General features: G+C 39.2%; 1 protein-coding gene across 1 annotated transcript in view; it reads left to right on the top strand.

Annotated features, from left to right (window-relative positions):
• The first annotated feature begins 403 nt into the window (after positions 1 to 403).
• The window catches only part of Rab18 (RAB18, member RAS oncogene family), a 40050-nt gene continuing 27042 nt past the window's right edge, over positions 404 to 13411 (top strand). Inside the window, exons 1-2 of the mRNA XM_057788002.1 lie at positions 404 to 595; positions 6024 to 6079. Coding sequence (XP_057643985.1) covers positions 528 to 595; positions 6024 to 6079 — 124 coding nt within the window. The 5' untranslated portion in view covers positions 404 to 527. The remainder of the gene's footprint in view (positions 596 to 6023; positions 6080 to 13411) is intronic.

Genomic DNA, 13411 nt, shown 5'->3' with positions numbered 1-13411 from the left:
CCTTGAGCACTTTACTGGACTCAGTCTTCCCAACAATTCTAAGAGCTGTTACTTTAAAAATGTTGGCCCTGATGTGGGGAGAGAGTGGAGGAGGCTCAGCAATGCCACAAGGCTGTGCCTCCATCTAAGACAGTTTTCACCTCAAAGCACCAAGTTTTGCCCACCGCAACAGCTGTTCTGAGGATGCTGACGTAATTATCCAGTCGTCCGAGTACAAAACCAGAAGCGGGAGGAGTTAGGGCTGGGGCGGAGCCAGTTTCCGGAAGAAGGTAGGCGGACTTACACGCAGCCCTGCCCATCAGCCCCTGCACAACGCAGGAGCCGCCCGGAAAACGCCTGCGCTCCAGGGAGCGCGCAGACGCAGAGCTGCCTCGGGGCGGAACCGGGCGGTCTGTGGCCCCGCCGCCCAAACATCCTGTGGGAGAGGGAGGCCGTGGCCACGGAGGTGCGCATGCGCAGGACGTCTTCGCCGCCGCTGGGGAACGCTGACGGGGACGGGGGCTGTGTCCGAGCAGAGTGGGCGCAGGATGGACGAGGACGTGCTGACCACTCTGAAGATCCTCATCATCGGCGAGAGTGGGGTGGGCAAGTCCAGGTGAGGCGGTGCGCGGCGGGCCTTCGGCCTCTGGGCTGCGGGCTGCTCTCCGGAACGGTCGCCGCGGCCCTCCTGGCTCCGCCCCGGCCCGGCGCCCGGCTCAGGCCTCACAGGCCGGGATCCCCACTGCTCGGCGGCCGGGCTTGGGCCTGATGTCGCCGAGGCGATCCGGACCCCGCCGGCCTATTAGCCCTCTCGAGTCCAGCCTGCTTGTCAGCCCTAGAGTTCAGCCAGCCTGTCACCCCTAGAATCCAGCTGAGCTTTAACGGTAGAGTTCATCCAGTCGTCATCCCCGGAGCTGAGATCGGCAGTAACTTTGTCACTGCGATTCCAGTAGAACTGTTCTCCAGATACTTAATGCTCTACCCAGAAACGTTGGTGACTTAGGTCACATTCGTGGCTCATTTTAGCCCGATCTTTGTTACATTATTTATTTATTTGTTTGATTGTTTGCAGTGAAAAAACTCTTTAGGTAACTGCTTGAACCTCTTAAGACACAGGGTTCTTTAATAAGAGATTATTCTTGTTTTGCCACGTCATATAAGACATGAAAGGAAAAATACTGTTGTCTTTTTGCTTTGACTCTTTGGGCAGGATTATATTAACAGTAGAGTGGGTGTTGCCATAAGGTTATGATTTCATCCAGGTCTGAACAAAGTTCTCCAGGTGAAGTCATCCTTGCCCTCTGATTATGAATAAATGTTTTTTTGAGCTTCTCTTGATCTTTGAGCAGTATTTAAACCCAGAGAGCTAGTAGCAATTTCATATTTGACTTTAGCTTGAGATCTTCCAAACAACTTTAAAGCATTTCATAAAATACTTAGATTTTTAGGTACTTAAGTATCAGCAAGCTTACTAAATAAATCCAAATCATTTGTTAAATAAATCATTCTGGATTTTTAAAAGTTTGTTCCCTTTTAATGTGCACTTTTAGTGTCCCATAGTGACACGCTTCTGAATACCAAGGAGCAAACTAAAGGAGCGTGCTGTAGCAATAGAACGGTGCGTGCCAAAGTAACGAATAAATCTTTATCGTCACTCTTCTGCACATGGATGATAAACAACTTAGGAATAAAATATAGTTTTACTAGGAATCAATACACCTTCATGATCTTTCTTTTCTCCATTTTAGTTTGAGAAAGAACCGTTTTTGTTTTCTGTCTTTTGGCATAGAGTCTATCTATGTGATCAAAGGCTGACCTGGAAATTTTTATGTCACATAGTTGGCCTCAAACTGGGAATCCTCCTCCTTCATCCTCCAAAACACAAAGATTACAGGCATGTATCACCCTGCCTGTTTAGAGCTTGTTTTTGAAATCAAGAATAACAGGTTGTCATCTCAACCCAGTATGTGGTTGGCTGAGATGATGATTGAATGGGCAAAATTGAGTATGTTTGAATTTTCTAGAGGGTTAACTGGAGGTACAGTTAACTACATAACTGAAGTTCCCTTGTATTATTTTTTTTATTTAGTTTTTTGAAATAGGTTCTGGTTACATAGACTGTGGGCCTGGAACTTGTTTTGTAAACAGCAGTTGGCCTGGTTTACAATCCTCCTACCTCAGCCTCTCAAGTACTAGGATTTTTTTTTTTTTTTTTTTTATTCTGAATTGGTGTGGGAAAGTACTAGGATTATAGCCATACTATACCAGGCTTGGTTCTGATCACACTTTTAAAGTGTGGTAAGTGAATTTCTCTCATCCATTCTCCTATACAGTCTTAATTTGGCAAATGTACTTTAAACTCTTTTTTAGTACATAATAATGAGTTACAAATTACTCACTAAAATTTTTTCCTAAAATATTTTTCTCCATTTAAAACAGTATTGGGTCAACATGGTGCTGCATGCCTTTAATAACTAGCATTTGGAAGACAGGCAGACGGATCTTGAGTTTAAGGCTTCCCTGGTCTATAGAGACTTCCAGTACAACTAGCGTTATACAGAGAAATTCTTTTTTTTAAAAACCAAACAACAACAACAACAACAAAAAATCAGCATTTTATTTAGGGAACTAGAATATTGGTCTGTGGTATGTTGTGGAAAATAGTCTTGACTATTTATCTTTGTGGATACGAGAAGAATAAATGTCTATAGTAATGGAAGCCTCTGCCCTTTAAGGCAGATTAGTACAGAAACATTTGTCTTAGACATGATCTTGAGAAGAATAAATGTCTATAGTAATGGAAGCCTCTGCCCTTTAAGGCAGATTAGTACAGAAACATTTGTCTTAGACATGATCTTGAAGGGTTGTTGTAACCAGCAGCTGTTTGTCTTTTTTTACGGAGCTAGACCAAGTGAGGTGGCAGTGTTAAGAAATTACTTTATAGCAGAGGATAACCTTAGTCTGAACAAGCAGATTTTTCCCTTGTTGCTTTCAGCTGTTAGAAAGTTGCAGTAGACACGAGGTGAGGATTGGTTTGTACCTTGTGTTTGATACTTGAGCAGTATAGTACTCTATTGGAGAATCAGGCTGGAATAGAAACCCTTTAGATACTTAAATGTACAGTTCAAGGCTATGATTCTGTGACTCAGCTTGGTGAAGTAAAAATGTAGCAAAGTGAGTGTATCAAGTGCTGGAATGAAATACAGAAATCTACCATGTAAATTACAATTCATTCTATACTCCTTTCCCTCCCATTTTCTAAGTGGTATTTATTTTTACAGTAAGAAATATAGATGAGCTGTTTTTAAAATAATTTTGTTTATGTGTTTGTGGGTGTAGGTCCCCTCAAAGACCATAAGAGGTACTTGCTCCCCTGAAGCTGGAGTTACAGGGGCTCAACTACTGGGAATGGAATGGGCCCTAAGAATAGCAAGTGGTCTTAACTGCTAAACTATCTCCATAGCCCTCCTACTCCCTCTTTTATTTTTTAATGTTTTAGACAGGCTCTTCAGGCTCACCTGGAATTCACTGTTAACCTGGGCTGGTCTCAAGCAGTCCTATTTTTTTTTTCTTCAGCCTTCCAAGTTCTGACATTTCAGGCACCCCCCTCCCCAAAAAAAGACAAACCCTAGCTTCTTCACATTATTATAAATTTAATATTGTCTACATGGCGTACTCCTACCATCTGTAGTTCTACCTGCAAACTATTTTCCTCTTTTAGCTTTGAAAGTAGGAATGTTTTGTGTAAGTATACTATGTAAGAACAGTGAATTCTTAATTATTTGTGGGGGTTTATGGATTCCTTCCATGATCTTAAAGAGAAAAAGACAATACCTACATAGAGTTTAGAACACATTTGGGGCGCTGATGTACCCCAGGCTATACTCAGGGTTTGTTTGTATTAAAATGTTTTGTTTCATATGGTACCAGTTCCCTGTCTTTGCTAACTAAGTACCTCTAGTGACAAAGTACCTTTTATAAGGACTAGTAAGTACAGAAAAAACATTTCTGGCTCAGTGTCTGGCATATTGTCTTTTTGTTCAGTTAAAATTCTTAAAACTATTCTGATTGCCTGCATTTTTTATGGTAATTACAAGGTAATATTAGTCTGCATTTTTTATTTTTCAGAGAGGGTTTTTCTATGTAGCCCTGGCTGTCCCAGAACTCTACTTTGTAGATTAGGCTGATCTGCATATATTTGCCTGCCTCTGTCTCCAGTGTGCTGGAACTAAAGGTGTGCACCATCAAACCTGGCTAGCCTGCATTTTTGTGGCAGTGGTTTTTTTTTGTGATGACCAAGTATAGAGGTATGTCTTTTTTATTCTTAAGTTCTAGGTAGCTGGGTGTGTCAGGACAGGATACTTTGAACAAGTAGCTATTAAGAGTCATAAGTTGTTACTTACTTTTGTTTTTTTTGGTTTTGTTTTTGTGTTTTTGGGACAGGGTTTCTCTGTGTAGCCCAGACTGCCCTGGAACTAGCTCTGTAGACCAGGCTGGCTTTGAACTCAGAGACCCACCTGTATCTGTCTACAAGTGCTGGAATTAAAGGCATGTGGCACCATGCCGCACAATATTTTTTATTGAAAATATTTTTTAAACATATTCTCCTCATTGTGCCCCTCCTGTGTCTTTTCCCAGATCTTCCCTACCTCCCCACCAATCCAGCTCAGTACCTACTTTCTCTCTTTAGAAAACAAACAAGCCAATAAACAAATCAGAGTTAAAAAAGCATGTGTACACATATACACACACCATAAACATACAAAATCAGAAATCCTAATGCATAAGCAAATAATCGGTAAGATTAAAAAAATAACCAAACAAAGCAATCTGAGTAAAAAAAAATCTCCCCAAATGCCCTTGAGTTCATTTTGTTTTGGCTGTCCACTTCTGGGTGTGGGTCCTGGCCTTAAGTGTGGTTCATGTACATGGTGTCACTTAACTTATGTTGGAAGTAAAGAAAAGTTCATGTCCAGATGCCAAGTAGAAATCTCTAGACTTTTACTGTTCTTTGTTACTTTGACTATATCGTGTCTGTTTTGTGTGAAATAAAACGTAGCAGAACTAGGAAAAAAGAGTTTTTTCCTATAATTGATAGTGCTGTTTTTGGTACTACCAGGAGGCTATTGTGGTCCACGGACACATCACTAGCAGCAGTAATCACAGCTTGTAGGGTGTTCCTTAAGGCTCTCACTCAGACTCAGCCTGGTGGAATGATGTACTTCAGGAGTTCGTGTGCAGGAGGCAATTAGCTTTGTAAATGTGGGGCTTTAATGAAAAACTATATTTTATTCTCAAGGAGCCTCTAGTAGGGGACAGTTAACAGTCAGTAAAACAGTGTGGGTCCATAGAGCCTCAGTGGACCTTTCTAGTCCGCCATTTTTCTATTCTGTAATATTTTTACCATACACTTTAACCATGGCAGTTATCTCCCGTTGGTTTTCCTCCATTTTGGTTGGCCTTAACTTTTTTGGTTTGGTTAACTGGTAGACCAGTCCTTGTCATACTGCCCTTAAAAGCCCTTTGTGGTTGCAGTTGCCTTTCTGGTTTCTGTGCCTTCCCGAGCATTTTCATGGCTGTCATCATCTTTCTCCCTGTTGTTTGACTACACATCTTTATGTTTTATTACTTGTTATAATTTGCTGTGCTTGTACATCTTTCAGTCTTTATTTAACACAGAGTGAAATACTGAGCTCTCTTGATTCCAAGAGACTGTTGTTCCCCTGCATCTGTACCAGTGTGAGATATTGCTTTCTTTTTCTTAGAAGAGTGTACTAATACAGATTTCAACAAAAAGCAAACTGTTGACCCTTGAGAAATTTTGGGTAGAGAGCATAAGGCATATTTGTTAGTGGATTACTTTAGTCTTGGGAGTCTTAGGAATTTACAATTCAGTTACTGCCTTTTCAATACGCTAATTCCCCTGCAGACCTACATCAGCTCTTCTATCTGTATCTGAGTAATCATTGTGATAAAATGTAACATGTGTCATATGATTAGAAATAAGCAGTTAAGGTCCTGACCTGTCTTTAACTCTCTTTTAGCCTGCTCCTACGGTTCACAGATGACACCTTTGATCCAGAACTTGCCGCAACAATAGGTGAGCTAAGTTTAAAAGTACAGAAGAAGTGCCATATATTTTTATGCCTTTGGACTCTGTTTGTCTTCATCCCTTCCCTTCTTCTCAGCACCTGCACTGTGTGTAGAGTCCTTGTCTGTGAGACTTAGCTTTGGTGTCCATAAAGCCAAGCACTACTGATATGATGGTTTGCACACATTTTATTCCTGTACTATGGATTATTTTTATTCTGCATCAGATAGTAATAATTTAAATATTTACTGCATACCACCCACTATGCATCATCATTATAGTGATGAATGTAACAAACTTGGTCAAAGTCTGTTAACTTTATACTTTTAATATTTGCTATAGTATTTATTGTGTATTATAAATTTATATCCTTGATACCAGTAAAATTAGGAACAATGATACCAAAATCAGTTGTGTATCTGTTCACATGCAAGTATATAAATGATTAGAGGCCAGAGGTTGACATTGGGTTTTCTCCTCTATCACCTTCCATCTTAATCTTTGAGTTAGGGCTTCTCACTGAACCAGGACCTCTCCAGTCTGGCTAGACTGACTGCTTAGCAAGTCCTAGATGCTGTGGTAAAAGTAAAACGGTAGCAAGTGGCTGCAGCTGGCAGTGGGCCACGAGGAGCTGTGGTGGTAAAATGCTGTGGTTCCCTGAGTAGCCCGTGGGCCACTAGGGGCAGCAGATCACAGGCAAGGAGCTGCATGGCGGGTGAGAGACTGAGAAGGATAGGCACGCCATGCAGAGTGAGGTTGAATATTTATTTAGTGGGTTACGGAAAGGAGGGGGAAAGGGGAGAGGGAGGGAGAACGGGGATGTGGAGAGAGAGGCAGAGAGAGAGAGAGAGAGAGAGAGAGAGAGAGAGAGAGAGAGAGAGAGAGAGAGAAACAGAGAAATAGAGGGGGAAGGGGAGAAGGGAGAGAGGCAGAAGCTACCTCTTCAGGAAAGAGACAGAACAGGAGGGACTCAGACTGGAAGCTGAAGGAAGATCCACCTGCCTTAGCAGTGGCAGTGGATGGGATAGGGAGTGAGTGGGGCTTGTCTCTTAAAGGGACAGGACAGACCATTACACTGGAACCCTCCTGTCTCTGCTTCCCCAAAACTGAGATAACAGATACAAGCTATCCTGCCCAGCTTTTACATGGGTGCTAGAGTGTAGACTCATGTCTTCATGATTGTGCAGCAAGCACTTACTGAATGAATCATTTCCCCGCAGCCCCAAAAACATTTTAGAAATAAAATTTGGAGTGCTTTTGGAAGTGACTATCTAGACTATTAAAGAATCTTAATGCCGTTGTTAGTGAAGGTAGGAAGTTCCTTTTAACTGGCTTTGTTTTTATTTATTGTGGGATAATTTCAGGTTAGTGAGAAAATGGGAAATACTAAATATTCTATTCATATTCTCTAAGTGCTGATATTTATCACTTTTGCTTTATTCTTTGTGTATGAGCATGTGCACATGTGTATACATATGTGCTCATTCCTCAGGCACTTTACTTTTTGAGACATGGTCTTTCCTTGATCAGTAACTTGCCAAGGAGTGTAGGCTGGCTGGCCAGCAAGCACCTCTATCTTAGTCAGGGTTCCTTTTGCTGTGATGAAATACCCATGACCAAAAGCAACTTAGGGAGGAAAGGCTTTTGTTGTAAGCCACCTTTTTGGGGTGACTTCTGCCGTTCTCCTAGCCACGGTGGATTTGTATATTCCAGGGTAGGAATGTGAGTATTAGAATTATTAGGCAAAAGGAACATAGATAGAGGAGAAATAAGAGACCGAACCATAGGATAGTATTAGAGGGACATCCAGTGAATACTGAAAGTCGCCTGCGGTTAATTTCCATTTGCTTAAATACCCCTGACCCCGAAAGGTAGGAGTAAGATAAAAAAAAAAAAAAAAAAAAAAAAACTGTATTCCCATGATACAAGGAATGAACAGACCAGCTGAAGGATTACAGGCTACATTCTTAGTTAAATGTTCTGTTGCTAAATTAAGATAAGCAATGCTCATACCCTAGACCAAACCACCCCCTGGGTGGAGTCCGTAGTTATCTCCCTAAGGGAGTAGAACCTAGTTGTATCCTTAGACTTTTGCTTGAGGTAGAAACAGATCTAGTTCTTAATACCTGAAATACCAGGTCTGGATATTAGACACACCTGTTGACAATAACCTTGAGACAGCAGAACTCTCTGACTTGTTATTTGAACCCTTGACAATAACCTTAAAGGAACAGAAATAAGTTCTAACTCTCTGACTTTTAGTCAAGGTAGAATGGACCCATACCTATGATCCCTATCAGGTTTTATTTTGCTTTATCTTTCCACATCACAGTCATGATCCAGGGATATTGGGGCAGGAAGGCAAACAGAGCTATGGAGGAGTGTTGCTTACTGGCTTGCTGCTTGTTCCTTAAGGCTTGCTCAGCTTGCTTTCTTAAATACTTCGGTATCACCTTCTCAGGGATGGCGCAGCTCACAGTAAGCTGGGCCTTCCCACATCAACTTTAATAAAGAAAAATACCCACAGACCTGCCCACATGTTATTCTGGCAGGGTATTTTCTCAGTTGAGCTTCCCACTTCCCAAATGACTTCTGTCTTAGTTGGACTTGTTGACATAAAACTAGCCAGCAGAATATTTCAAGTGCTAGGGTGACAGGTATGTGCTACCATTCCTGGCTTTTCTTCTCTTGGTTCTAGGGATGGAACGCAGGTCCTTAGTCATCTCCCTCTATCCTTCCTTATTCTTTTCTTTATTTGGTTTTTCGTGACAGGGTTTCTCTGTAGCTTTGGAGCTTGTCCTGGAACTAGCTCTTGTAGATCAGGCTGGCCTTGAACTCACAGAGATCTGCCTGCCTCTGCCTCCCAAGTGCTGGGATTAAAGACTTAAAGGCATGCATTATGCCTTATTCTTACACTTACTTAACACTTACTATTCTTTTCTTTTTTTTTTTTTTATTTTTCGAGACAGGGTTTTTCTGTAGCTTTTTTTTTTTTTTTTTGGTTCCTGTCCTGGAACTAGCTCTTGTAGACCAGGTTGGCCTCGAACTCACAGAGATCCGCCTGCCTCTTACGCTTACTGACAATAACTTATGCTGCATCGCACACAGGATTATTTTTAAATGAATTGCTTAAGAATATGTTGCAGACTTTTGTCTTTAATATCTAAGTGATTTAATGTCTTCTTTCCTAAATGAACAAAGATAAAGTTTTGCCCATTGATAGATTTCATCAACTGCCTATATAGCAAAAGTAAAGTTAAAAGTAAAGTTAGGACTAAATTACGTTTTGGTTCAAGCAAATTTAGTCATCTCCAGTTCCTGACCCTTCAGTCTGCTTTAGGCAGGTTCTCCCACTAGTTCAGATTGTCCTGGAACTCACTCTGCAGTGTCCAGGGGTTTGAAAGTAGTGATAACCCCCGTCCCAGCCTCCCAGATGTTGGGGTTATAGGCTTCAGCTACCATGCTCACATCTCTTCAGTCTCTTTTAATTTTATCAGTTCACTGGTCTTTGGTTGTCTGCCCATGTCTGACAGTTTTGAAGAATACAGGCCAGTTGCTCTGTAGACTGTCCTCATTTTGCTTGCCCAGTGTCTTCCAAGGTAAAGTTTAGTTATGCAGTTTCTTTTGGTAGGAATTCCACAAAAATCTTCTTAGAATGTTATAGCAAGAGGTGCCTCGTGTGTATTTTTCTGGTGCTGTTGGGGGCTTTTAGCCACATAAGATGCCCAATTTCATCATTGTAATGTTTTTATTTTTCTCTTTGTAGCTTTCCTGTAGAAAGATTCTTTTGAGAGTATATATATGTCCTGTTTCTTCTCATGGTTTTGTGCTCTTGTTTTAACCTGAAACAGATAGGAAAGATAATAACTGATTCTGTCATCCCAGCTTTGGTTGTCAGATGACTTTTCAAATGCACTTGTGTTGTTCACATTTAATACTTAGATTTCTGTGAGTAATTATTCATTCTTATTTGTTCCTATCAATACAGACTCAAAATGTCTCTAAATTTTTAATACATTTTATTAGGCATTACTTAGCATCTGTGTGGCATAAGAAAGGGAATCATTTAAGATACTAGCAAGTCAAACTCCATTTTGTTCTGGTTTTGATGTATTTGCTCATTTTAAACTATGTAATAAAACCTCTTTCAAAGCATGAGTTGTTTTGTTCAGTAATAGATAGTGAAGCATAAACGAGTAGCAACCGACAGGAGGGAAAACTTGACGGAAATGGAATGTTTAGTGAAGAAATAAATCATGTTTAATATAAAAGTGTCATTGTAAACAGAAATAACACAAGGACTCACAGAATGACAGCCACCATGGATTGTCTATATTACTAAAAAGGTGTTGTCTTTTACCAAAACAAATACTAAAATACTTGCATATAAGAATATCTATAATTTGTTCCCTTAGTAGGGCCTGAGGTTTTTAAAATCTTTACATTTGGATATGAGATTACATTCTGATTTCTGTTGCAACCATTACACAAATAGGTTTTAAAGATAAAAACAATTGATTCAGTTGTTTTTGTCTGTTTTTTCAGTTGTGAAAATGTTTTATACAAAACCAACATTTTACTTCACAGTAGACTATGAACATATATCTTTCTATGTCAGTACTATAATTAGAGATTAAAATGACTATCACGTATAAAGAAAAATTTTAGATAATTGTTACATGTAGTGTTTCAAGTGGTACTTAGGTTATATTGGCATTTTCTCTTACTCTATAGTAATTAGCTAACATAACAGAGAGGGAAATACTAAAACACAGTCTCAATATCCCACTATAGAAGACAGCTAAAAAACTTCAAGCCACAAGGCAGATGGACTCAATACTTAAAGCTGTAGCGAGTTTTTCTCTGTCCCACTAACCAGCTCCCAAATAATGACTTATTATTAATTATGAAAGATTGACCAATAGCTTAGTCTTGTTTCTAACAAGCTCTTATAATTAAATTAACCCATTTCTATTAATTTACTTTTTGCCTTGTGGCTTTACTACCTCACCTCTGTATCTTCTTCTTCCCAGAGTCCTCTCTGCCCTGAAAATCCTGCCTAACTATTGGCTGTTCAGCTTTTTATTAAATCAATCTAAGTGACACATCTTTATAGTGTACAAAAAGATTATTCCACAATAACATTTCCCACTTTTTGTCTAAATAAAAAGAAAATGTTTTAACTCTAACATAGTAAGATTATATACAATAAGAACAATTATCAGGTATTGTCTAAATAGAAAGGAAAGATATTAACTTTAACAAAGGAAAGTATCTACAGTAAGAAAAATTATCAACTCAGAATTAGATTCACAATGTCCAGTCTATTCATATTTGGCATATTTAAAGAAAACTCTTATTTATCTTATCATGATGAAATTTTGTACATAAACCATTTTTGTTATAACTTGTATTACTGTCTTCAAACTTTCTAGACCTCAAAACTAGACAATTTAAACTTGTATGTCTCTCAACCTTATAAACTTTATATCTCTTGTGTGTCTTTTTTGAATTTGGTAGCAAGGAAAACTGTAAAATTATAATTATCTAGGTTTTAGTCTCTATCAGAGACCTAAGAAGGATAAAATATTACTTGAGTAAATAGGAAGTACAGAATAGGTAACTTCCAAAACTAAAAAAATGACAGAGACATCTGACTGCCTGGACAGTCAGCACAAGGTTCCCCTGTAATGTGAGGCATCCATCTTTGGCCTACGGCCTAAATTATCTGGCAGACTTTAATATCAAGAAGGAACTTTGAAGGACTGTTGTACCTTGTCTAGGCAAAGCTCAGCAGTTGCTTTTTTTGTGTCCTGCTTGTCCAATTTGGACAGCATACTATCAACAATTGAAGCAAGGGCAGTTTCTTGCCCAGTGGGTAACTTTGTCACAAAGAAAGCAAACTCCATATGGAGGTTCTTTGATACCCATCATCCTCTCTGAAGTAGATTGGTGCTGCTAGGAGCAGACATATCTCATTGTCATGAAAAGCCTTATTTTATTAAAACCTCTTAAATGCCATATTCTGTAGATCTCTGAAGTTTTGAATACCACCTGTCTATCTAAAATAAATATATCTCTTTTTGACCTTGAAAACATACTTAACTACAAGTTTGATTGTTTTAGGTGGCTAACTGCTAACCTGCATTTCTTTATTATCTTAAATAGTTTGTAATAACATTCAAGGCTTAGAAATTTACATTGTTGAATGAGCTGCATAGGTACAGTACCTTAAACAGTAGTAGAAATGTATATACAGTATGTTCAACCAAAAATAACCTTAAATTTATGTCAGTATACAAGAATATCTTAAACAAGAGTAGAAACATATGTACAGTATAGCAAACATAACCTTAAATTTGTATTAATATTACAAAAATCCATAGTAATATAAATTATTTAAGACTAGTAGTTGCTTTTTTATTTTATAATTAGGATCAAAAATCTACCGTTTTATCCTATTATTTCTATATTGCCCCTTTTTTCTTTCAGAATGACATTCCTTGATCTAATCTTTTTTGTTCAGTGCTTTCCTGACCATTACCAATAACAACTTGTAAGCAACCTCTCTAAATGATGACAAATATCTACTACCCATTGAATAACCAAAACCCACCCATTCTACCTCTTTGGAATGTGGGCATTGTATTCTTTAGACTGCTTCCTGTTGTCTGGGCCAATGGCATCTTTGGGGGACCCTGAAAAAATTGGGATAATGGCCAAGTCCTGGGAGAGCTGGGTATAACATTTGTTGTTCAGTCTCAGTGCATTGGGAAAACACGAGGCTTTTCCCAATATAGTACTGGCTAGAATAGTCTGTGAGGCTGGACCATCTCAACCAGCAGCCTTGAAGCTATTCTGGATACAGAACTCTCAAACTGCAGCAGAGGCACTCTGAGAGGCTAGATCACCTGGGACACCCATTTTCATTGGTATCTGGTCCCTTTGCTCTGAAAACACACAGACTTTCAAAGGTAGCATATATTTCTGTGTTAACACAAGTATGGACTGTGTGTTGTACACAAGGCAGCCAAAGATGATTTTTTTTATTATGTTTGAACAGGTAAATTATGCGTTACCGGTCCTGTAGTTTTTCTGAGTTTGTTTCTTTATCTGTAGCCAAGATTTTCAGTGTCTTCCCCAATCAAACCCGATCTCTGTCAACCTTGAAGGAATCCATAGCCTTTTGTATTTTGTGGAAACATAAGCATAACCTCTTCTCTAAATCAATACATTTTGACTTACATTTTAAAATTAAGACATTTAAAAAAAATAGGTTTAATATAGCAGTTCCTTCCATAATCCATTATCTCTTAGCAGCTGTTGTCTGTTCATTAGTAT

The sequence above is a fragment of the Chionomys nivalis genome, chromosome 13 (genome assembly GCF_950005125.1).
Source record: "Chionomys nivalis chromosome 13, mChiNiv1.1, whole genome shotgun sequence".
Lineage (NCBI taxonomy): Eukaryota > Metazoa > Chordata > Mammalia > Rodentia > Cricetidae > Chionomys > Chionomys nivalis.
Note: the sequence above shows the minus strand (reverse complement) of the source record. Positions and strands in the feature narration are given on the sequence as shown.